This window comes from Argopecten irradians, chromosome 3 (genome assembly GCF_041381155.1).
Source record: "Argopecten irradians isolate NY chromosome 3, Ai_NY, whole genome shotgun sequence".
Lineage (NCBI taxonomy): Eukaryota > Metazoa > Mollusca > Bivalvia > Pectinida > Pectinidae > Argopecten > Argopecten irradians.
The window spans coordinates 601434-629021 of record NC_091136.1 but is presented as its reverse complement, the minus strand read 5'-3'; the positions used below and the strand labels follow the sequence as shown (position 1 = coordinate 629021).

Below are 27588 nucleotides of genomic sequence, written 5' to 3'. Positions count from 1 at the left end.
CGGTTGATCTAATTTCTTTTAGAACTGGGTTTTTTCCCGATATATGTACAAATTTTAATGTTCTCTCAGAATGAATTGTCCCTTTAAGGTAAGATATATGCGTCAATGGTGTATAGAGCCCATTTATTAAAATAATCACGGTTTATAAAATAGGTCCGTTTTTCTCGACCGCAGAGTTCATACCCTTGATACTATAATATTATATATGTATACTATTGGTTAAAAAATTGTGCCACGTCCCTGTGATCCTAGCTGTATGTATTGGTGTATGTGTATGTATATCTCCATTGTTTAAACTAATAACTTGGTATGATAGATAACACAATCACAAGGTTACTTTCCCGTTTGTTTATTTCCGTACAATATTAAAAACAAACTATTTGACGGCTGGTAATTTTGTTGTATGACAGACAACGGACATGGATTTCATCCGCTTCCGGGTCGGCCATTGGAATGCGTGCATAGCTTCCGTTACCAACATAGATTCCTTGTATGCCCTTAAATCAACGATAAAAAGAAGTATTTTTATATTTCATCTTTAAAACTACTATCACAGCAACAGTCACATTAAAAGTGGCAAATAAACTCAATATGACTAAGCATGCGTTTATATAAACACATAATCCGACTAGTGTATGCTAAATAAAATAATCTTGAGCACAGGGATCTGAGAATTAGTTACAGAATATATAATCATGGACCCACCAGAGTGCCCTAAGACCATTTTTAGACATTTAAAAGGTCTAGATTGAAAAACGATAAAAATCCTACTCTAAATGCATATGGTACTATATACATACGAGAAGGGTGGAAGCCTTAGACTCCAAATTTCTAACCCGCCTACCTTTAGCGGCTTTAAAAACACATTTCTAGTACATCGTCATAATTACGGTTACTACCGTTGGAAAGAGCGATAATTTTCCTTTCAAAATCATCCTATACATCTTTACAAAGTGCCGTCATTAAGACGATATAAGCCCCATTATGACATCTTGAAGCCATCTGCATACTGGTTTCGTGACTGATACACACTGTATAAATCTCATTGGCCGGTGTAACGTTGAAAATGGACCCCCGTTGAAAACTGACCTCGGGTCATTTTCAATGTTGAGAAATGACCCCGAAAACCATTGAAAATTGAACTTTAAGCGGACTTTTTACACCGACCCGGTTGAAAAGTGACCCCATAAGAACTCATTTTTACATAACGACACAATACGACATCACAATACCACGAAACCACACAGTATCACACAGCACATCAACACACCAACAACACTACACAACACAACACCACACAACAACACATCACACAACACATCAAAATAAAACAACATCATACAACACAACATCTCACACAATATCACATCACACAACACAACAACGCATCACACTAAACACAACGTACATCACATAAACCACAACCACACAACACAAGACAACATTACACAACAACACGACACAAAATCACAACAAAACATCACACAACACAACAACACACAACAATACCACACCACAATACACAAACACGTAACAACAGTACAACAACATCCAACAACAACACAATAACACTCAACAACACAACACAACATCACACAACACAACATCACATAACACAACATCACACAACACAACATCACATAACACAACATCACACAACACAACACAAGAACACATCACACAAACACGCAACAACAACACAACACCACCTAACAACAACACACAACAACACAAAACGCCTCATAACACAACACAACATAACAAAACATCACACAACAACACATAACACAACACACAACACAACCACAACACACAACCACGCAACAACAATACAACACCACCAAAAAACAACAAAACACAATAATATACAACAACACAACACACGACAACATCACACAACACAAAATCACACGGCAAAACATCACACAACAACACATCACACAAAACAAAACACAACCAAACCACAACACACTATACAACACCACCTAACAACAACAACACAACAATACACAACACCCGACAACAACACAACATAACGCAACAACACATCACAAAAACATCTCACGGCAACACCTTACACAAACACAGAACAACACAACACACAACAACACAACACAAAACACAGCCACACAGCATACAACAACACACAGCACACCAATAACACACAACACAATAACATTACACAACCACACATAACAACACAACACAACACACAACATAACAACACCACATTACACAACAACACAACAACAACACACAACAAATAACACATAACCACAAAACAACACAACACAACACAACCATACGCAGAACACAACATAACTGATCCATACGCCAATGGGGACAACCTACGTCACCGGAAGTGATATCAGGCACACACAAACTATGAAAAAACGCCCGCTTCAAGATGAAAATCGACTGAAGTTATGACATAAAAGCAATACATCTTCTAAAGCTATCGTTCGTCAAAGACAGCGTATTGTTAGAGATTCTATAAAGCTATTAAATATCGTCAAACTAGCTCAGATTATGCAAACACCTCGACACAATATTTTTCGACAGCAGGGATGTCGGTCACATTTTATTCACTGAAACGTTATAAACTGCAAATAAATAAATTTTGCTGCCACAATACTGTCCCGTTTACTAATATGTAATATATGACTGTTGAAAGAAAATATTTCATTCATTATATCTGCTAGTGGAGAATCATATACGGTGCTTTATTAGAAATTATGAAAGTGATATCGGTCACACTTAGAACTTTAGGGGTAACGGTCACATCAAAACTTACGAAAACTGTGGTTAAGACGCCAAAATACTTTTATTGAATTTATCTGATCTTGAAAGACGATTTTTAACCCCCTTACAGCAAATGGTTAGCGAGCTATTGAAATCGCTTTTCGTCTATTGCTCGTCATTCGTCTGTCTTTCTTTTTCCACAGTGTGGTATTTGGTCTCATTTTATTCACCGAACATATGTCAAGCGTAATTTTTTTTAACTTTACTGTTATTTACTGATATAAAATACCTTATATTTCAAGTATTAGCTATCGTTCATTTTATCCGCTACAAAAGTGACATACCAGTAAAACCTAGTTGGTGATTTGTTGTTTTTAAAAAAGGATGTCGTTCACAGTGTTACGGTCACATCCAAAGATTTTGAAATGGTTTGTCGCATCGTAAAAATTGCTGAACTATCGCAGCGTTGTTTTCCCTAACTACTCATTCAGGTAAAGAGGTAATACTACCGAGATACATGATACATCATTAACTATTATCGTAACTATTTTTTTGCTGAATGCTTTGGTTATTCGTACACTGTATGTTGTTTCGTTTTTCTATACATGTATTTGTACACACCCTTTGTTCTTGCATTGTCTTTGCGTGGAATGTTTGCTGAAGCAAAGTAGAACTGAGGTAACCGTTAACAAGCAGACAAATTACATCTCCATGGAGTACCATTGTACTATTTTGAAGTACGTTTCTGTGTTAAAGTAAATATAACTTAAAAACTTCGCAGTGACAATATACAAGAAACTACCTAAAACTTAAAGATGTAAAGGCATCCGATGTAAACAAAAGGAAAAGCATACTGATCTATAAGCTACAGAAATATGTGAATACATGATAGACAGGATCACTGAGGGTTTTTAGCTGATAGCGTTAGTACAGTTCTACATGTCAGTTCACTAATAATTTCTCCACAGATTTAACACACAATAACGATTGAAAAGGTACTTAGAATATGTCTTAACAACAATAGCACAAATGATCATATGCAAACAAATTATAAAAGCAAATCATTTGATAACAAGAGGGCTAAGAGATATCATGACGTTTACCATTGGATTTACAAATCGGTCAATTTAACATGTTGGTCCAATATCTTTAGCGCTTCATGTTGAATTAGCCGATGTCCAGTTGGCATTCATACTCACCAAATTGTCAACTGAATGCAATGTAATGAATATATTTTTATTTTATTTTCATTTAATATCACTTGTATGATAACATCCCAAGATATTTGTATCTATAAAGAAAAAAATTATGACATCACATAAAAATAAGCGGATAGCAGATCATGCACCCCTGAATGTCAAATGCGCTTGGTAAGTATACATATTAGGGTTGCAGTGAAAAAGTAAATATATGTATATGAATACTAAAAAGCACCGTGGTAGTCAATTAATTTCAAGATAGCCAAATATTCATTATTTTGTTATCTTATCTGTCTCAAAAATGAGCAAATACAATCCTATGTTAAAAATGATTATCAAAATATCTATATCGAACAAGATATTTGATAATTGTATGTCCACATGGTAACGAACTTCAAGTTGTCGACTACCGCGTTTTCCCATTGATGCATTATGTACAACAAGAGTAAAGAGAGAGATACATGTAGTACTTAAAAAATTCCAGAAAGGTCCATTAAGTATTAAGCTCACATGTGGAATTTGAACCATAGCAACAAGTCCATCTGCTAGAATCCAGAAAGATGACTTTCTAAACATGAAATTTAAAAAAGATCCTTAATACTCTGTGGCAAATACATGTAGCGGTATCGAAATAAATCGATTTCGAATTGATTCCGAAATACATGTATGTTATAAATAGCGCTAGCTGGGTCCACATATGAAACCCCTCCAGTACTTTCAGAGAAAAAAAAAACAAATAAAAGACGGAGGGATGACGAGCAATGGGGGGAAGGCTATTTTTATAGCTCGCCAACTATTTGCTGATGGTGGGTTAAAAAGATCAATTCAATAAAGTATTTTGGCGGGGTATCCATTGGAGTTGCATGAATGCGTAAATAACGACTACATGTACAATGCTGTAATATTCAGTTTTCGTAACTTTGGATGTGACCGTTACCCCTAAAGTTCTAAGTGTGACCGATATCACTTTCATAATTTCTAATAAAGCACCGTCTATATTTCTCCACTAGCAAATATAATGAATGAAATATTTTCTTTCAACAGTCATATATTACATATGAGTAAACGGACGGTTTTGTGACAGCAAAATTTATTTATTTACAACTTTTAACGTTTTATTGAATAAAATGTGACCGATATCCCTGCTGTCGAAAAATATTGTGTCGAGGTGTTTGCATTATCTGAGCTAGTTTGGCGATATTTTATAGCTTCATAGAATCTCTAACAATACAGTGTCTTTGATGCACGATAGGTTTAGACGATGCATAGCTTTTATGTCATAATTTCAGCCGATTTTCATCTTGAAGCGGGCGTTTTTTCTTTATTTTTGTGTGCCCGATATCACTTCCGGTGACGTAGGTTGTCCCCATTGTACGCAGATGTGTAACACATGTATTCTTGTATTGCAGGGAATAAATATATATTAACAATTACCGAATACCTGACAAACGTAAAATCGTCAAAAATATAATAATAAAAAAAATCATTAAGAAACAAATTAATAATATCACATAATTATAGTTTTGTAACACTATCCACTGGTACTCGGAAGTGAACACCACATAGTACAAACTTTTCAAAAGACCATCCGTTGATAGTTTGCCAAGGTCATTTTTCAACGGTCATTTTTCAACAGACCTGCCGTTGTGAATTGACCCTAGACACTGTCAATTTTCAACGGCATGTTCAATTTTCAACGGCATTCGGGGTCCGTTTTCAACGTTGAAAACTGACCCGAGGTCAATTTTCAACGGAGGTCCATTTTCAACGTTACACCGGCTATAAAAAGTCTCTCTTCTCGGGACGTTGTACATCTATATATGGAGTTCGCCGTTACTATTCAAACATATTCATCTGTGGACTTTTCATGTACTGAGAGTGTGTCTGTGATTTTCTTCGTATGATCCTACTCTCTGTTAAAAAAAATAGCCCGAACCCATATTGTAAGCACATGAACTGACAAACAAAGGTACCTGAAAACTTCACTCACCTGTTCCGTCTGTTCTTGCTCTTAATTTTCGCCAACAGCTGAGGCGTGGCAGTACTACCACTGCTTGTGGGGACATTCGGGGACCTGTAGTCCAACGTGGACCTACTCAGGGGAGGTAACTTCTCATTGGCATTCCACACGCTTGGTCTACACACCGTACTGAATGTTTTGACGTCGTTAAACTCCTTTAAAACAAACACGTACCAGTAAACAAATTGATGTCGTTAAACTAAAAAACAAACAGTTTATCGTACAATATAAACCTATTATAAAGTAGTTACACCTTTTGGTGTACACGGAGTGCCACTACTTTCAGACGGAGTGCACAATATTAAACTACAGGTAGACACTGAGTGCACAATATTTAAAACTACAGGTAGACACGGAGTGCACAATATTCAGACTACAGGTAGACACTGAGGGTGTGCACAATATTTAAACTACAGGTAGACACGGAGTGCACAATATTTAAACTACAGGTAGACACGGAGTGCACAATATTTAGACTACAGGTAGACACGGAGTGCACAATATTTAGACTACAGGTAGACACGGAGTGCACAATATTTAGACTACAGGTAGACACTGAGTGCACAATATTTAAACTACAGGTAGACACTGAGTGCACAATATTTAGACTACAGGTAGACACGGAGTGCACAATATTTAAACTACAGGTAGACACGGAGTGCACAATATTTAGACTACAGGTAGACACGGAGTGCACAATATTTAGACTACAGGTAGACACGGAGTGCACAATATTTAGACTACAGGTAGACACGGAGTGCACAATATTTAAACTACAGATAGACACGGAGTGCACAATATTTAGACTACAGGTAGACACGGAGTGCACAATATTTAAACTACAGGTAGACACTGAGTGCACAATATTTAAACTACAGGTAGACACTGAGTGCACAATATTTAAACTACAGATAGACACTGAGTGCACAATATTTAGACTACAGATAGACACGGAGTGCACAATATTTAGACTACAGGTAGACACGAGTGCACAATATTTAGACTACAGGTAGACACGGAGTGCACAATATTTAAACTACAGGTAGACACGGAGTGCACAATATTTAGACTACAGGTAGACACGGAGTGCACAATATTTAGACTACAGGTAGACACGGAGTGCACAATATTTAGACTACAGGTAGACACGGAGTGCACAATATTTAACTACAGGTAGACACGGAGTGCACAATATTTAGACTACAGGTAGACACGGAGTGCACAATATTTAGACTACAGGTAGACACGGAGTGCACAATATTTAAACTACAGATAGACACGGAGTGCACAATATTTAACTACAGGTAGACACGGAGTGCACAATATTTAGACTACAGGTAGACACGGAGTGCACAATATTTAAACTACAGGTAGACACGGAGTGCACAATATTTAAACTACAGGTAGACACGGAGTGCACAATATTTAAACTACAGGTAGACACGGAGTGCACAATATTTAGACACTACGGTAGACACGAGACAATATTTAGTACAGTAGACACGGAGTGCAATATTTAAACTACAGATAGACACGGAGTGCACAATATTTAGACTACAGGTAGACACGGAGTGCACAATATTTAGACTACAGGTAGACACGGAGTGCACAATATTTAAACTACAGGTAGACACGGAGTGCACAATATTTAAACTACAGGTAGACACGGAGTGCACAATATTTAGACTACAGGTAGACACGGAGTGCACAATATTTAGACTACAGGTAGACACGGAGTGCACAATATTTAAACTACAGGTAGACACGGAGTGCACAATATTTAGACTACAGGTAGACACGGAGTGCACAATATTTAAACTACAGATAGACACGGAGTGCACAATATTTAAACTACAGGTAGACACGGAGTGCACACTATTTAGACTACAGATAGACACGGAGTGCACAATATTTAAACTACAGGTAGACACGGAGTGCACAATATTTAAACTACAGGTAGACACGGAGTGCACAATATTTAAACTACAGTAGACACGGAGTGCACAATATTTAGACTACAGGTAGACACGGAGTGCACAATATTTAAACTACAGGTAGACACGGAGTGCACAATATTTAGACTACAGATAGACACGGAGTGCACAATATTTAAACTACAGATAGAACGGAGTGCACAATATTTAGACTACAGGTAGACACGGAGTGCACAATATTTAGACTACAGGTAGACACGGAGTGCACAATATTTAAACTACAGATAGACACGGAGTGCACAATATTTAGACTACAGGTAGACACGGAGTGCACAATATTTAAACTACAGGTAGACAGGAGTGCACATATTTAACAAGGTAGACACGGAGTGCACAATATTTAAACTACAGGTAGACACGGAGTGCACAATATTTAGACTACAGGTAGACACGGAGTGCACAATATTTAAACTACAGGTAGACACGGAGTGCACAATATTTAGACTACAGGTAGACACGGAGTGCACACTATTTAGACTACAGGTAGACACGGAGTGCACAATATTTAAACTACAGGTAGACACGGAGTGCACAATATTTAGACTACAGATAGACACGGAGTGCACAATATTTAGACTACAGGTAGACACGGAGTGCACAATATTTAAACTACAGATAGACACGGAGTGCACAATATTTAAACTACAGGTAGACACGGAGTGCACAATATTTAGACTACAGGTAGACACGGAGTGCACAATATTTAAACTACAGATAGAACGATGCACAATATTTAGACTACAGTAGACACGGAGTGCACAATATTTAAACTACAGATAGACACGGAGTGCACAATATTTAAACTACAGATAGAAACGGAGTGCACAATATTTAGACTACAGGTAGACACGGAGTGCACAATATTTAGACTACAGGTAGACACGGAGTGCACAATATTTAAACTACAGGTAGACACGGAGTGCACAATATTTAGACTACAGATAGACACGGAGTGCACAATATTTAAACTACAGATAGAAACGGAGTGCACAATATTTAGACTACAGGTAGACACGGAGTGCACAATATTTAAACTACAGGTAGACACGGAGTGCACAATATTTAGACTACAGGTAGACACGGAGTGCACAATATTTAGACTACAGGTAGACACGGAGTGCACAATATTTAAACTACAGGTAGACACGGAGTGCACAATATTTAGACTACAGGTAGACACGGAGTGCACAATATTTAAACTACAGATAGACACGGAGTGCACAATATTTAGACTACAGGTAGACACGGAGTGCACAATATTTAAACTACAGGTAGACACGGAGTGCACAATATTTAAACTACAGGTAGACACGGAGTGCACAATATTTAGACTACAGGTAGACACGGAGTGCACAATATTTAGACTACAGGTAGACACGGAGTGCACAATATTTAAACTACAGGTAGACACGGAGTGCACAATATTTAAACTACAGGTAGACACGGAGTGCACAATATTTAGACTACAGGTAGACACGGAGTGCACAATATTTAAACTACAGGTAGACACGGAGTGCACAATATTTAGACTACAGGTAGACACGGAGTGCACAATATTTAAACTACAGATAGACACGGAGTGCACAATATTTAGACTACAGGTAGACACGGAGTGCACAATATTTAGACTACAGATAGACACGGAGTGCACAATATTTAAACTACAGGTAGACACGGAGTGCACAATATTTAAACTACAGATAGACACGGAGTGCACAATATTTAAACTACAGGTAGACACGGAGTGCACAATATTTAAACTACAGGTAGACACGGAGTGCACAATATTTAGACTACAGATAGACACGGAGTGCACAATATTTAAACTACAGGTAGACACGGAGTGCACAATATTTAAACTACAGATAGACACGGAGTGCACAATATTTAGACTACAGGTAGACACGGAGTGCACAATATTTAAACTACAGTAGACACGGAGTGCACAATATTTAGACTACAGGTAGACACGGAGTGCACAATATTTAAACTACAGGTAGAACACGGAGTGCACAATATTTAAACTACAGATAGACACGGAGTGCACAATATTTAGACTACAGATAGACACGGAGTGCACAATATTTAAACTACAGGTAGACACGGAGTGCACAATATTTAAACTACAGGTAGACACGGAGTGCACAATATTTAGACTACAGATAGACACGGAGTGCACAATATTTAAACTACAGGTAGACACGGAGTGCACAATATTTAGACTACAGGTAGACACGGAGTGCACAATATTTAAACTACAGGTAGACACGGAGTGCACAATATTTAGACTACAGGTAGACACGGAGTGCACAATATTTAGACTACAGGTAGACACGGAGTGCACAATATTTAGACTACAGGAAGACACGGAGTGCACAATATTTAGACTACAGATAGACACGGAGTGCACAATATTTAAACTACAGGTAGACACGGAGTGCACAATATTTAAACTACAGATAGACACGGAGTGCACAATATTTAAACTACAGATAGACACGGAGTGCACAATATTTAAACTACAGGTAGACACGGAGTGCACAATATTTAGACTACAGGTAGACACTGAGTGCACAATATTTAAACTACAGATAGACACGGAGTGCACAATATTTAACTACAGGTAGACACGGAGTGCACAATATTTAGACTACAGGTAGACACGGAGTGCACAATATTTAAACTACAGGTAGACACGGAGTGCACAATATTTAGACTACAGGTAGACACGGAGTGCACAATATTTAAACTACAGGTAGACACGGAGTGCACAATATTTAGACTACAGGTAGACACGGAGTGCACAATATTTAGACTACAGGTAGACACGGAGTGCACAATATTTAAACTACAGTAGACACGGAGTGCACAATATTTAATTACAGGTAGACACGGAGTGCACAATATTTAGACTACAGATAGACACGGAGTGCACAATATTTAAACTACAGGTAGACACGGAGTGCACAATATTTAAACTACAGGTAGACACGGAGTGCACAATATTTAAACTACAGGTAGAAACGGAGTGCACAATATTTAAACTACAGGTAGACACGGAGTGCACAATATTTAAACTACAGGTAGACACGGAGTGCACAATATTTAGACTACAGGTAGACACGGAGTGCACAATATTTAAACTACAGGTAGACACGGAGTGCACAATATTTAAACTACAGATAGACACGGAGTGCACAATATTTAAACTACAGGTAGACACGGAGTGCACAATATTTAGACTACAGGTAGACACGGAGTGCACAATATTTAGACTACAGGTAGACACGGAGTGCACAATATTTAGACTACAGGTAGCACGGAGTGCACATATTTAGACTACAGGTAGACACGGAGTGCACAATATTTAGACTACAGGTAGACACGGAGTGCACAATATTTAGACTACAGGTAGACACGGAGTGCACAATATTTAGACTACAGGTAGACACGGAGTGCACAATATTTAGACTACAGGTAGACACGGAGTGCACAATATTTAGACTACAGGTAGACACGGAGTGCACAATATTTAGACTACAGGTAGACACGGAGTGCACTATATTTAGACTACAGGTAGACACGGAGTGCACAATGTTTAGACTACAGGTAGACATGGAGTGCACTACAGACAAGGTGTTAGAGCCAGGGATTACGTTCTTTACTTTAAAATAATTATATGTAAATTATAACTCTTTAGTTTTTATTTTGTAATTACAACATCTACAAATCAGTGAACAGTATATGTAGAACTATACGATTTTTTTATTGCCAAAATGTTCACTTTCCGCCTGCCACGACCTAGGCCGCGTATAACTTTTGTTCGATCTAAAAAATACACTACAGGTAAAATGTCACATGACGTATTAAGCTAACGTTAGAATGTCAAACACATCAACCGCTCAGCCACTGTGACACAGGGCTGGAGGTTTAATAGCCCGAGATACTCTGGCCCTGACACCAGACTTAGACATTATGACAGATAGATGTGAACCAGACATCTATCTGTCACAATGTCCAAGTCTGGTGTCAGGGCCAGAGTATCTCGGGCTAGAGGCTTAAAGTGTACCCGGAACAATTTGCTATATTAGGGTAGGTAAATTATAAATTGGTCAAAACTGAAAATGCAGAAAACGCGAATTTAGTAAATTTAGATATACATTACGTTTCGTTCCGGGTACACTTTAAGTAAGAATGTTAGTGACACATTAACCACTCAGCCACTGTGGCACAGAGGTGAAGGCTAACGTTAGAATTTATACGGAAATTTCCAGATACCTACTAATCCAAGTAATCATGCAACATACCTAGACTAGCGGTCACCCTCTCGAGCAGACATATTATAAGTGTACAATATATTGTACATGTACAGTAGATGATCAAAACATGCATGTGTCACACACTTTGTTACCACTTAAACACATAAACAACGGACTTTTCTAGATTGAACTAATGCCCTTTTGAATTGATAATTAAAAAAATAAAAGCATTAAAGCATTCATGAAACTGTTTCTGAAAGTAAAGATTATATTTCATTCATGTGGTTTGTAAAAGAAGGTCAGAATCGTATAATGTCAAAATTCAACAAACCTGATAGGTACACATATACATTTTTTGGCAAAACTTGGATTTTTAACAGGTCTGTGACCTACATTTTAGCGACGGACCTTTGATGTTCGCGAGCAGCCACACACCAGTTACTTATAACTTTATATATGGACGATTTCTTAATATATTTCCAATGCTTTGCATCAGGTTCCAAGTACCAAATGCATATACGTATACATTTGACAACGCTTAAAACTATTTCGCGCACCTTGCCGTCTTGACCATCAATACATTCTTTCTAATCAAAATCTTTTTGCTGACTTGCGCGACGATTTACCAACACTGAAAATCTTACTTCACATTACTCACTTGATTTGTACGAACTATCAGAAATAGGTTTATTAAATAATCAAAGTACTCAAAGTACTGCAAATACAACGCAGCAGAAACAGAAAAATTAGAATGAATTCAAATGAATTTGATGAATTCAGTAATGCCACAAATAATAATATAATTTAAAAAAAAAAAAAAAAAAATCTGTTGATTATATGACATTATGATACTCCATTCTGGTTTTGTTATTTCCTAATGATTAATTTCTGATTTCTGACTAATCCATTATAAAACATCAAGCTGTTAGGCAGATGTCCCAGTCCCATTCCCCAGAAAACAGATACTGTATGTCCTAGAAAATTAAGCTTAATTGAAGGCTTTGTGTATCTATCAGCAGTCTGATGTCTGGTGGCCGGGTGGCCGACTTTAATATTTATAATCAAGAATATATGTATATGTTTTGTTAAACATTCTTCTTAATCAAAATTCCTACAAAAAGTAAACAATTTCAAAACAAAGAAAGCATTTATGTTTTATATTCACTAAAAATGTGTTTTTGTCCTATACTCTTGTGTTGCATACTTATATCGGTAAAACCATGCACACATGAGGGTGAGCCTTATCAACAATAATTTTAAAATATTATTTTATTGTACACAGAAAGAAACTCTTATTAACTTATTTTATAACTCTGAGGTCTATAAGCCTTAGATAGTAAGTCCCATTTGTATTAAAAATGATCTTAAGGTACTGTGATGGGTCCATAATTATATAAACTGAAGCTTATTCTCAGATCTCTGTGGTTCAAACCGTGACCTTTAGTCTATTGTTATCGTAATACGTAGCAGTTTGCCATTAACGGTAACGATGGTTTGGTATTTTTATATTCAATATTTGAAGACGTAACAATGGTCATAATTACACAGTATGTTTGACTTTAAGTAACTACTATTCTATTATGGCCCTTTCCAGAGGGAACTGTTCTCCTATAGTGTTGTCTGGCGAGGTATAGTCCCCGAGTCGAAGACATCATACGGTTGACTTAAGTAACCACATACCTTTAACAAGCCGTAGTAGGTATCGCGGTTGACATAAGTAACCACATACCTTTAACGAGACATAGTAGGTATTACGGTTGACATAAGTAACCACATACCTTTAACGAGCCGTAGTAGGTATCGTGGTTGACATAAGTAACCACATACCTTTAACGAGCCGTAGTAGGTATCGTGGTTGACATAAGTAACCACATACCTTTAACGAGCCGTAGTAGGTATCGCGGTTGACATAAGTAACCACATACCTTTAACGAGACATAGTAGGTATCACGGTTGACATAAGTAACCACACACCAACGAGACATAGTAGGTATCACGGTTGACATAAGTAACCACATACCTTTAACGAGCCGTAGTAGGTATCGCGGTTGACATCCCCTATATAGCTTAGAAAATCTCTCTTGTTTGAAGACAGCCATTTTGCCTTTTCGTCTCCACGGTTCGGGGTCGGCAGCACCTGTTATATGAGAAAGAAACAGTACTTAAAACTGACAATGCAAATTAAAAAGCATGCATTTGAAATTAAAAAAAAATGTACTGATTTTTTTCTTCAAAAACTGTTTCTGAGACATCCCCCAGTTATGACAGTATCGTATCCAAGGTAGTGGTAGCCATTTTTCTTTTGTTCTGCTTAGTAACCTTCACTGGCCAACCTCCTATATAAAGCACGGGACTTGATACACTTGCGTCATAAAACATGCTCCGGTATTGCAAAAAAAACAATGCCAAACTGAAAATGAACACTGCACTCACCTGACAAGGTTTTGTTGAAGTAATACATGAATGTATTGTCAGCTAGATTCCAAAATATGTCCAATACGAGCTAATAAAACACTTCAATATATACTAGGTTTTGCACGTTCATAGACACGTGTGTCCTTGGTAGTTTATATATGGAAGCGTCGTTCGTTCGGGACAGGTGGGCACGTGAACATGGCGAGTCGAGTGCATCGAGTACGATAATATATACGAGGGATATGTGACGGATTAGTATTTGGATTTCGTATTCCTGGTTCTATATTTGAAGTAAAATCTTTATTAGGATAACCCAGTAAATAAAACTATTCCCAACCCCCACCCAGCCCTTACTTCCAGGCTATGACCGATATTTATTCACAATTTCCCCAGGTATTAGCTTAGCACATTAGCATTTAAACTTCCATCTAGCAATCCAACCGTCATCGACATCACAATATTTTTCAGTTTTTTCCTTGGTAGACATCTGTCCCCCCCTAAAGTATATCACTACATTTAGTTTACAAGGAGGTCAATTACTCACCCTACGAATTGCCCCCCATTGCAAACTAAACAATATTTAATATTCTATGGTGTACCACAGTTAACAGAATTTGCACAAATTTAACCCCTATCAGAAACCTGGTAGATCCCCTTCGGCACCGAATCATATTTTTAAACTAATTTACATCGGACCCCCCCCCCCCCCCCCCCCCAATGTATCCCATATTCCCCCATGTATTAGACATTTATTTCACAATATTTAACCCTACCACAAGATAGATTACCTTTGAGGTGCACATAATTTAAAATCACATGTATAAACTTGGATTATTCGTGCAAATCTCATAATTACCCCAACCCCCCCCCCCCAATAGACTTAATGTAATACACTGAAACGTGACACCCATAATTTAATAATACATTTATAAAGACAACGGAAGTCCCCCCCCCCCCATATTATGTTCCCAACTACAGTGCAAATAACAACCCCCACCTTAGTCCACATTATTTAGACCACAGATATAAATATCATAATAACACCCAATCCCTGTTTTGTCCCCAGGTATAAATTGCACAATACACTTGTAATACCCAGATAGTTCACTGAACTTTAGCTATAACTTCTATTTTTCCCCCGCCCCTACCCATTAACCCCCTTCTTGAGTTCACAAGTAATTAAAGTTGAATACTAAGGATAGAATGACTGTTTGCAAGCTCTTCTTAAAACAACCCCCACAATCCTCCATAGAACGGAAACCCCCCACCCCCCCCCCCCCCCCCCTTGGAGTGCAGTCAGGTCATTTTGCAATTTCGTTATGTCAGCTGCGCATGTGATCCTTTGAAAATCTAAAAAGTTATGAACTTTCCCCAAATTACAAGTCTAGAAAGTTAAGAGGTCCAAAGATATAAACATACAAAATTTCATTTTAGACTTATGCGCGGTCCGACAGAAAGTCAAAAGTTAACGCCTCCAAAGCTTAGAAATGCTTCTTTGCGCATGTCCGAAATAAAAGTAGTTTACCGCAATGGAGCGAGCTTTGCAGTGAAAGCTCGCCGGCTTAGCATCAACTGCTGATTCGAAGTGAATAAGGAAGTTATTTAAACTAAGAAATGTTGTGAATTGCTGAGAATATTATATGGAAACGAATTCGAGCTATGACAACAACTATGATTTGTGAATGATCTACCAAAACCACATAAACTGACTTCTCTTCGTCTCTATAAGGTGAGTGGGGCCCCAAAGGGGTAACAGAACTTTATATTCTATAAGTGTTTGGTCGCTTTTTGGAATTGGTACCATAGTAAAATAGAGATTCGAAATCAGGAAAAGTGTTGATAAATTGGGGAACATATAACAGATTTAATCTTGGATTACAACAGAAGCATTAATAGAGTCGTATTATACGCGTTTCCTTAAAAGATGATCGCATACATGTAGCTACTGTTACAGGCTTACAGCGCCAGGAGTGTGATATCTTTTCCGATATCTATTTGTGTGTTTATGTATATCAGTGATATATATCCTTTTACTGTATGCTATGGATATTACTGTATTAAAGAAGCCACTTTCAAACTTACTTCATTAGTGCTCGTGTGTGTAAAATTGTATTTTTTTAGACTTACAGTCACTTAGTCACGTACTCGTTATCCTATCTGCTGGTCTTAATTATATAAAATTCACACTAATATATCACAAGAGGTGTAAGTAAGGAATAGTAATTGACTTTTTAAAATATGAATTATATATTATGTCCAATACATTTAGGCTACATAAATTCTGGCACTAATTAGTACCATTATTCTTCACATGAAAATGCCTAGACCCCTGTAATTCAAGAAATGACTAACTTAGTATCTAGTGAGGTTTGATTTTGATAAACGTGTTCAAAAAATGTGTAATTGTTATAAATTTGTGTTTGACAGAAAGCAATTGGAACTAGCTTAAACTGAAATATTATGTACATGCATGTATACAGTATTTATCTATGTACATAACTGACATTTACTCCATATTTTCTTTATAGAATGTATGGGACCTTCAACCAGATGACAGAAGTGCAAGATGTGATGGCAGCTCGCCCAAAAATAAAAGGGAAAAACAACTACATGTATCTCTGAGATCAAAACTGACAGTAAAAAATAAAGTCTGTTTGTAATGTACCCATTATGAACCAGAAAGAAATTATTGTCAAGAAGGAAGGACAGCACAAACCTAGCATAATTCTTTACTATTATCACCAGGATATTTTCAAATTCTTTATTTCTTCACACAAATGAAAAAAGGAATAATAATGATTATTGCATGTTTACATACCTAGTATGTATAACTTTTGAATAATTTATATGGGACAAGGATGTAATTCCAATTTATGAACAATAAACCAATCAAAATAATATATGTCATTTATCTGAGTTGTTTAATTATGTATTGTTCATTTTAGAAATGTTCAAATACAGAAAATAAATAGCAAACAAGACTGGAGCTAGATCAAAGGTTATTTGGGTCAAAAGTCAGTGTCAAATCACAAGATTTTGGCTCTATAGATATACATATATCCCTATGTGTAATAAAAAAAATCTTGTTGTGTAATACACAGATTGCACATATATATAAGGATATCCATATATCTGTAGAGACAATAGCCTGTGATGCATGTTGTTAAATTGCATTATTCATTATTGACTATTTTAAGTTGCAAAGTTTTGATTGAATTAGAAAGGAATAGACTGACAATAACTTCTAATTAGTCCAGGTCAATCAAGGTCTACATGTACAAGCTCTTAGCAACTTCACTTAGTGTTTGGAGCAAGATCACACTAAAGGAATTAGGAAATGAATTTTACTGCAATTACTCTGATGACATAAGAATTACATGCTATGGTCAGCTTATTTACTACTGGATGCTATTTTGAACTCCAGCCATTTTTTATTGACTTCAAATTCAATCAATGCACAATGTGTACATGTACACTATGCAGTGTATATGAATGTGCTATTTGTGCATGAATATGATTGTATAAGAAACACTTAGGTCTTTCATTATACATGTTTCTGATTCATTTGATTCAGAGGCAAATTCTCGGCTGGACATCATATTATATGGTAGCTATATATATGGTTCATTGGCAAGCTATCATGTACATGTACATCACAAATTTAACCAAGGGAGCTGTCTTCATTATCTACACAGAAAATATATACATAATTGCATGTTAGACATTCAGAACTTTTTACACACATTAAACCGCCTTATTGCAACCTCAACCCCATTCTTTCTTTTATTTTTTTTTTAATTTTCTGTAATCCTTGAAATCATATAACCAAATGTTTATAGTTTCACCAGAAATTTATCATCATGTTTTTAACGAACATGGAGCTTTTCCAACATAAATATCAGAAATATACATACAATAACATGTATTAAGTTTTATACTCGTTTATGGCGGTACATGGTGATTTTTTAACTAATAGATATGTATGTATACATGTATACACATATGACATTGAACAAAAATGCATATTATGTCAAGTTTGCTCTCCGTGCTTATTTTACTTGATTTATTATTATATTTCATTTGGACCTTTATAAAACAAGTTATATGGTTATCCAAGGCAAGTCAAATATCGTCTGAGATATTTATTTTAAAAAATATCACCATGTAGATTTCCATGTAGCTAACCATTTTTGTCTCTATCTAGTACGATGTGTCTTGTATATTTCATTATTTATCAATACCATTATTTATATATCTGGTACATTTTTGTACAATTTATTATCTTGTCTAGTACGATGTATGGTATCGCAACACGTATTTTATACGAAGTTTAAATACCATTCCCACAAAAATCCCTCCGGTGGCCCCCGGAAATTAGGCAAAGCATAGTCAACCGATCGCCGTATTGTTAACACTCAAAATGACCAAATGGAAGTATTGTTTACACGACGATAATATATATATATTGTTCTGGGGGACTCTTTAACTTCATCACATAACAAAACATTCACTTGTTCATGATAAGTAACAAGTTCTTCCGTAGAAGTTCCTGCTAACATGAACGACACACTTTTGACTGGGCACGCCATTTTGTTTGGTCTGGAAAGTCACGTGATCGTCTACGATTGAAAATGCATATTCAAACACTCTGGATATCGAATTTTTAATCATTAATTTCTTTTGAACTCGGGACACTTTTTGGGTGTGTAATTAGGGGAAAGTTGATAACTTTTTATAATATATGTACCCTAATTTTCTTTTGTTGATTTACGAAGGTGTAAGTGAAGTTATTTAAACTAAGAAATGTTGTGCAATTGCTGAGAATATTATATGGAAACAAATTCGAGCTATGACAACAACTATGAGGTGAATGATCTACCAAAACACATATAAACTGACTTCTCTTCGTTCTCTATAAGGTGAGTGGGGCCCCAAAGGGGTAACAGTTTATATTCTATAAGTGTTTGGTCGCTTTTTGGAATTGGTAACGTAGTAAAATAGAGATTAGAAATCAGAAAAAGTATTGATAAATTGGGAAACATATAACAGATTTAATCTTGGATTACAACAGAAGCATTAATAGAGTCCGTATTATACTCCTTAAAAGATGATCGCATACATGTAGCTACTGTTACAGGCTACACAGCGCCAGGAGTGTGATATCTTTTCCGATATCTATTTGTGTATTTAGTATATCAGTGATATATATCCTTTTACTGTATGCTATGGATTATTACTGTATTAAAGAAGCCACTTTCAAACTTACTTCATTAGTGCCGTGTGCAAGATTAATATTTTTTTTAGACTTACAGTCACTTAGTCACGTTTCGTTATCCTTTCCTAACTGGTCTTAATTATATAAAATTCACACAATACATCATAAGTGGGTTAAGTAAAGAATAGTAAATTGACTTTTAGAAAATATGTATTATATATTAATGTCCAATACATTTAGGCTACATAAATTTGGCACAATTAGACCATTATTCTTCACATAAAATGCCTATTAGACCCCTGTAAATTCAAGAAATGACTACCAGTATCTAGACTTTAAAATTTTGATAAACTTTGATGGAAAAAAAAACAGATAAACGGAGTAATTGTTTTGTGATGACAAAAACAATTGGAACTATATTTGTTTTACATGAGAGAAAATACCTTACACTGAAAGATTATGTACATGCATGTATACATTATTTATCTATGTACATAACTGACATTTTACTCCATATTTTCTTTATAGAATGTATGGGACCTTCAACCAGATGACAGAAGTGCAAGATGTGATGGCAGCTCGCCCAAAAATAAAAGGGAAAAACAACTACATGTTTTTCTCTGAGATCAAAATTTAAAAAAATAAAGCCTGTTTGTAATGTACCCATAGAACCCAGAAAGAAATTATTGTCAAAAGGAAGGATTTAGAACAAACCTAGCATAATTCTTTACTATTTATCACCAGGTTCTATATTTTCAAATTATTTATTTCTTCACAAATAGAAAAAGGAATAATAATGATTATTGCATGTTTTACATAACCTAGTATGTATAGCATTTTAATAAATTTATATGGAACACAGGAATGCAACTAGATAATAATACCTTTAAATTTAAACCAATTAATCCAATGAGTAAACAATATTTTAACTGAGTAGAAATAATTATGTTGTTTTCATTTTAGAAATGTTCAAATACAGTGCATAAATAGCAAACAAGACTTGACTAGATCAAAGGTTATTTGGGTCAAAAGTCAGTGTCAAATCACAAGATTTTGGCTCAATAGATATACATTACCTATGTGTAATAAAAAAAATCTTGTTGTGTAATACACAGATTGCACAATGATCTAAAAGGAATATCCATTATAATCAATAGAAAAGAAAATAGCCTGTGATGCATGTTGTTAAATTGCATTATTCATTATATGACTAATTTTAAGTTGCAAAGTTTTGATTTGAATTAGAAAGGATAGACTGACAATAACTTCTAATTATCCCCAGGTTAAATCAAGGTAACTACATGTAACAAGCTATTAGCAACTTCACTTAGTGTTTGAAGCAAGAATCACACTAAAGAATTAGGATCAACAACTAAAAGAAAACAACATTAAAACATTTTAAACTAACAAATGACAAATTAAATACAGTATAGATTTTCCACTAGGAGTTACAACTATATACATACTAAAAAATAGAATTTTACTGTTTCTGAAACTACATTATAATCACAATGAACTATAGTCAGCTTATTTACTACTGGAATGCTATTTTGAAATCCAGTCATTCATTTTATTTGCTTGACTACTATCAAATTCAATCATTACAATATGTACATGTACACTAAAAACAATATATATGAATGTGCTATTTGTGCATGAATATGATTGTATTAAGAAGCCACACCTAGGTCTTTCATTAAATACATTGTTTCTGATTCATTTGATTTCAGAGGCAAATTCACGGCTGGACATCATATTATAGGTTTCATTAACAAGCTATCATTAAACTACAGGTACATGTACATCACAAATTTAACTAAGGGAGCTGTCTTCATTATCTACACAGATAATATATACATAATTGCATGTTAGACATTCAGAACTTTTACCACATTGTACCGCCTTACACTTTACCCCTGTTATTGCTAAGATACACCCCCACTTAAGATTTAAAGGAGTTACATCATTTCTGTAATCCTGAAATCATAGAACCAAATGTTTCATCCCCATAGTTTCACCACCAAAATTTATCATCATGTTTTTAACGAACATGGACATTAATTTTCCAACATAAATATCAGATAATTTACATACAATAACAATGTATTACAGTTTTATACTCGTTTATGGCGGTAACATGGTGATTTTTTAACTAATAGATATGTATACATGTATACACATTTGATATTGAACATAAATGCATATTATTACCAATTTGCTCTCCGTGCACATTTTACTTGATTTATTATTAATATTTCATTTGGACCTTTATAAAACAAGTTATATGGTTATCCAAGGCAAGTCAAATATCGTCTGAGATATTTTATTTAAAAATAAAACCAAAGATTTCCATGTAGATAACCATTTTTGTCTCTATCTAGTACGGATGTGTCTTGTCTATTTCAATTTATCAATCATTAATTACAATATACTATTTATACCTTAATTTATCTATACGATTTTTGGTATCACCATTACACGTACAGGTAACATGAGTATCGCAACAATATTTTAATACGAATTAAATACCATTCCCACAAAAATCCCTCCGGTGCCCCCGGAAATTAGGCAAAGCATAGTCACCAAACCGATCGCCGTATTGTTAACACTCAAAATGACCAAATGGAAGTATTGTTTAAACGACGATAATATATATATATTGTTCTGGGGGACTTTTAACTTCATCACATAACAAAACATTCACTTGTTCATGATAAAAACAAGTTCTTCCGTAGAAGTTCCTGCTACGTCCTCATGAGACGACACACTTTTGACTGGGCAAGCCAAACGTCCTGGTCTGTAAAGTCACGTGATCGTCTACGATTAAAATGAATATTCAAACACACTGGATATCGAACTTTAATACATTAATTTCTTTTGAACTCGGGACTATTTTGGTGTTATACCTAATTACAAGTTAATAATATTTTTATAATATTTCTAAGTTGATTTCCGGCACTGAATGTTGTTTTTGATAGATATATGTACCCCCGGCTTTACCTTTTAGTTGATTTGGACACTGAAAATGACGGATTATGCGGCTTTAAAGCCGCCTGATCGTATCTTTCAGGGTCCGTAATAAACAAACAATAGAAACAAGAATGGTGTGGTAATAGCCCTAAAAAGTTATGAACTTTCCCAAAATTACAAGTCTAGAAATTTAAGAGGTCCAAAGAGTATAAATATACAAAATTTCATTTTAGACTTATGCGCGGTCCGACAGAAAGTCAAAAGTTAACGCCTCCAAAGCTTAGAAATGCTACTTTGCGCATGTCCGGAAATAAAAGTTGTTTACCGCAATGGAAAGCTTTGGCAGTGAAAGCTCGCAACAATATTTAGCATCAACTGTTGATAGACGAAGTGAATAAGGAAGTTATTTAAACTAAGAAATTTGTGAATTGCTGAGAAAAATATATGGAAACAAATTCGAGCTATGACAACAACTATGATTTGTGAATGATCACCAAAACACAACATTGAACTTGACTTCTCTTCGTCTCTATAAGGTTCACAAGTCTCTGAGTTCCAAAGGGGTAACAGTTATATACTATAAGTGTTTGGTCGCTTTTTGGAATTGGAACGTATAAAATAGAGATTAGAAATCAGAAAAAGTATTGATAAATTGGGAAACATATAACAGATTTACCTTGATTACAACAGAAACATAATAGAGTCGTATTATACGCGTTTTTCCTTAAAAGATGATCGCACAACATGTAGCTACTGTTACAGGCTTACAGCGCCAGGAGTGTGATATCTTTTCCGATATCTATTTGTGTATTTATGTATTTTACAGTGATATAATCCTTTTACTGTAAAATGCTATGGATATTACTGTATAAAGAAGCCACTTTCAAACTTACTTTCATTAGTGCTCTGTGTGTGTAAGATTGTTTTTTAGACTTACAGTCCACTTAGTCACGTACTCGTTACACTAATCACTGGTTTAATTAAATAAAATGCACATATAACCAATACAACATAAGGAGGTATTCTAGTAAAATTTAAAATTAACACGGACATGCACAATTTTAAAATATGTATTGACTTTTTTATATTCATGTCCAATACATTTAGGCTACATAAATTCTGGCACTAATTATACCATTATCTTCACATGAAAAATGCCTAGACCCCTGTAATTCAAGAAATGACTAAGCCTATTTATCTAGCTGATGAGGTTTGATTTTGATAAACGTGTTTCAAAAAATGATGTAATTGTTATAAATTTGTGTTTGACAGAAAACAATTGGAACTAGTTTAGTTTTACATGTAGGCTTACACTGAAAGATAATGTACATGCCCATGTATACATTATTTAAATCTATGTACACATAAATGACACATTTAACTCCATATTTTCTTTATAGAATGTATGGGACCTTCAACCAGATGACAGAAGTGCAAGATGTGATGGCAGCTCGCCCAAAAATAAAAGGGAAAAACAACTACAGTTTACCACACTGAGATCAAAACTGACAGTAAAAAATAAAGCCTGTTTTGTAAGTAGTTAAGAACGGAAGAAAATAATTATTATCAAGGATAGGACAAATTGATTGGTAATGTCAATATTAAGACAAGTACAACCCAGCATGAATTCTTTACTATTATCACCAGGAAAGTATTCACTATATTTATTTCTTCACACTATGAAAAAAGGAATAATAATGAATATTGCATGTTTTTACATACCTAGTATGTAATAGCTTTTGAATAATTTATATGGAACAAGGATGTGTCATTCCAATTTATGAAAATTAAACCAATAAAAATAATATATGTCATTAGAAACTGAGTTGTTTAATTATGTTGTTTTCATTTTAGAAATGTTCAAATACTAGAAATAAATAGCAAACAAGACTGGAGCTAGATCAAAGGTTATTTGGGTCAAAAGTCAGTGTACAAATCACAAGATTTTGGCTCACGTTATAATATACATAAATCCCTATGTGTAATAAAAAAAACTTTGTTTTGTAATACACAGATTGCACATATATATACGGATATCCAATATACCCCCCCCCTAAGAGAAAATTAGCCTGTCCATGAACATATTGCATTATTCACTGGTTTTTATTGACTATTTTTAATTTGCAAAGTTTTGATTGAATTAGAATATAGACTGACAATAACTTCTAATTAGTCCAGTTCAATCAAGGTCTACATGTACAAGCTATTAGCAACTTCACTTAGTGTTTGGAGCAAGATCACACTAAAGGAATTAGGATTGCTTGAATATAAAACCAATAAAACTAACAAATACAACTGAATAAGAGTTAGATTTCCACTAGGGTTAGACTATATACATACTGCAAAAAATGAATTTTTACTGCACAATTACTCTGATATGACATTAATAATCACATTCTATATAGAACTACAGCTTATTTATAAGTGATGCTATTTTTGAAACTCCAGTCATTTTTTATTGACATCAAATTCAATCATGTACAATATGTGTACATGTACACTATACAAATGTATATGAATGTGCTATTTTAACTAATGAATATGATTGTATAAGAAAACACCTAGGTCTATTCATTATAGCATGTGAACTGATTATTTAAATCAGCATAGATTCACGACCATACATGTTATCTGATTCAGTCAGAGGCAAATTCACGGCTGGACATCATATTATATGGTTCATTAACAAGCTATCATGTACATGTACATGTACATCACAAATTTAACTAAGGGAGCTGTCTTCATTATCTACACAGAAAATATATACATAATTGCATGTTAGACATTCAGAAACTTTAAACACACATTAAACCGCCTTATTGCAACCTCAACCCCATTCTTTCTTTTATTTTTTTTAAATTTCTGTAATCCTTGAAATCAAGAACCAAATGTTTATAGTTTCACCAGAAATTTATCATCATGTTTTTAACGAACATGGAGCTTTTCCAACATAAATATCAGAAATATACATACAATAACAGTGTATTAAGTTTTAAAACTCGTTTATGGCGGTACATGGTGATTTTTTAACTAATAGATATGTATACATGTATACACAAATGATATTGAACATAAATGCATATTATGTCAAGTTTGCTCTCCGTGCATATTTACTTGATTTTATTATTATATTTATTTTGGACCTTTATAAAACAAGTTATATGGTTATCCAAGCAAGTCAAATATCGTCTGAGATATTTATTTTAAAAAATATCACCAGAGATTTCCATGTAGATAACCATTTTTTGTCTCCCTAGTACGATGTGTCTTGTCTATTTCATTATTTATCAATACCATTATTTAATATATCTGGTACATTTTTTGTACAATTTATATCTTGTCTAGTACGTATGTATGGTATCGCAACACGTAATTTTATACGAAGTTTAAATACCATTCCCACAAAAATCCCTCCGGTGGCCCCCGGAAATTAGGCAAAGCATAGTGACAACCGATCGCCGTATTGTTAACACTCAACAAATGGAAGTATTGTTTACTTTAAAGCCTCATTAACTTCATCACATAACAAAACATTCACTTGCATGATCCGTATCTTTCAGGGTCCGTAAAACAAAACAATGACAAGATATGGTGTAATAGCCCTAAAAAGTTATGAACTTTCCCCAAATTACAAGTCTAGAAAGTTAAGAGGTCCAAAGATATAAATATACAAAATTTTATTTTAGACTTATGCGCGGTCCGACAGAAAGTCAAAAGTTAACGCCTCCAAAGCTTAGAAATGCTACTTTGCGCATGTCCGGAAATAAAAGTTGTTTACCGCAATGGAGCGAGCTTTGCAGTGAAAGCTCGCCGGCTTAGCATCAACTGCTGATTCGAAGTGAATAAGGAAGTTATTTAAACTAAGAAATGTTGTGAATTGCTGAGAATATTATATGGAAACGAATTCGAGCTATGACAACAACTATGATTTGTGAATGATCTACCAAAACCACATAAACTGACTTCTCTTCGTCTCTATAAGGTAAGTGGGGCCCCAAAGGGGTAACAGAACTTTATATTCTATAAGTGTTTGGTCGCTTTTTGGAATTGGTACCATAGTAAAATAGAGATTAGAAATCAGAAAAAGTGTTGATAAATTGGGAAACATATAACAGATTTAATCTTGGATTACAACAGAAGCATTAATAGAGTCGTATTATACGCGTTTCCTTAAAAGATGATCGCATACATGTAGCTACTGTTACAGGCTTACAGCGTCAGGAGTGTGATATCTTTTCCGATATCTATTTGTGTATTTATGTATATCAGTGATATATATCCTTTTACTGTATGCTATGGATATTACTGTATTAAAGAAGCCACTTTCAAACTTACTTCATCAGTGCTCGTGTGTGTAAGATTGTATTTTTTTTAGACTTACAGTCACTTAGTCACGTACTCGTTATCCTATCTGCTGGTCTTAATTATATAAAATTCACACCAATACATCATAAGTGGTGTAAGTAAAGAATAGTAATTGACTTTTTAAAGCATGTATTATATATTATGTCCAATACATTTAGGCTACATAAATTCTGGCACTAATTAGTACCATTATTCTTCACATGAAAATGCCTAGACCCCTGTAATTCAAGAAATGACTAACCTAGTATCTAGTGAGGTTTGATTTTGATAAACGTGTTCAAAAAATGTGTAATTGTTATAAATTTGTGTTTGACAGAAAGCAATTGGAACTAGTTTGTTTTACATGTAGGCTTACACTGAAAGAGCTAATGTACATGCATGTATACATTATTTATCTATGTACATAACT

General features: G+C 34.9%; 1 protein-coding gene across 1 annotated transcript; it reads right to left on the bottom strand.

Moving 5' to 3' along the window:
• Positions 1-333: 333 nt before the first annotated feature.
• LOC138320188 (uncharacterized) lies at positions 334-15432 on the bottom strand. Its single transcript, XM_069263231.1, has 4 exons — positions 15418-15432; positions 14235-14351; positions 5932-6116; positions 334-497 (listed from the first exon to the last, which is right to left on the bottom strand). The coding sequence occupies exons 1-4, from the start codon at positions 15430-15432 to the stop codon at positions 377-379; spliced, it is 438 nt and encodes a 145-aa protein (XP_069119332.1). The 3' UTR covers positions 334-376.
• Positions 15433-27588: the final 12156 nt, after the last annotated feature.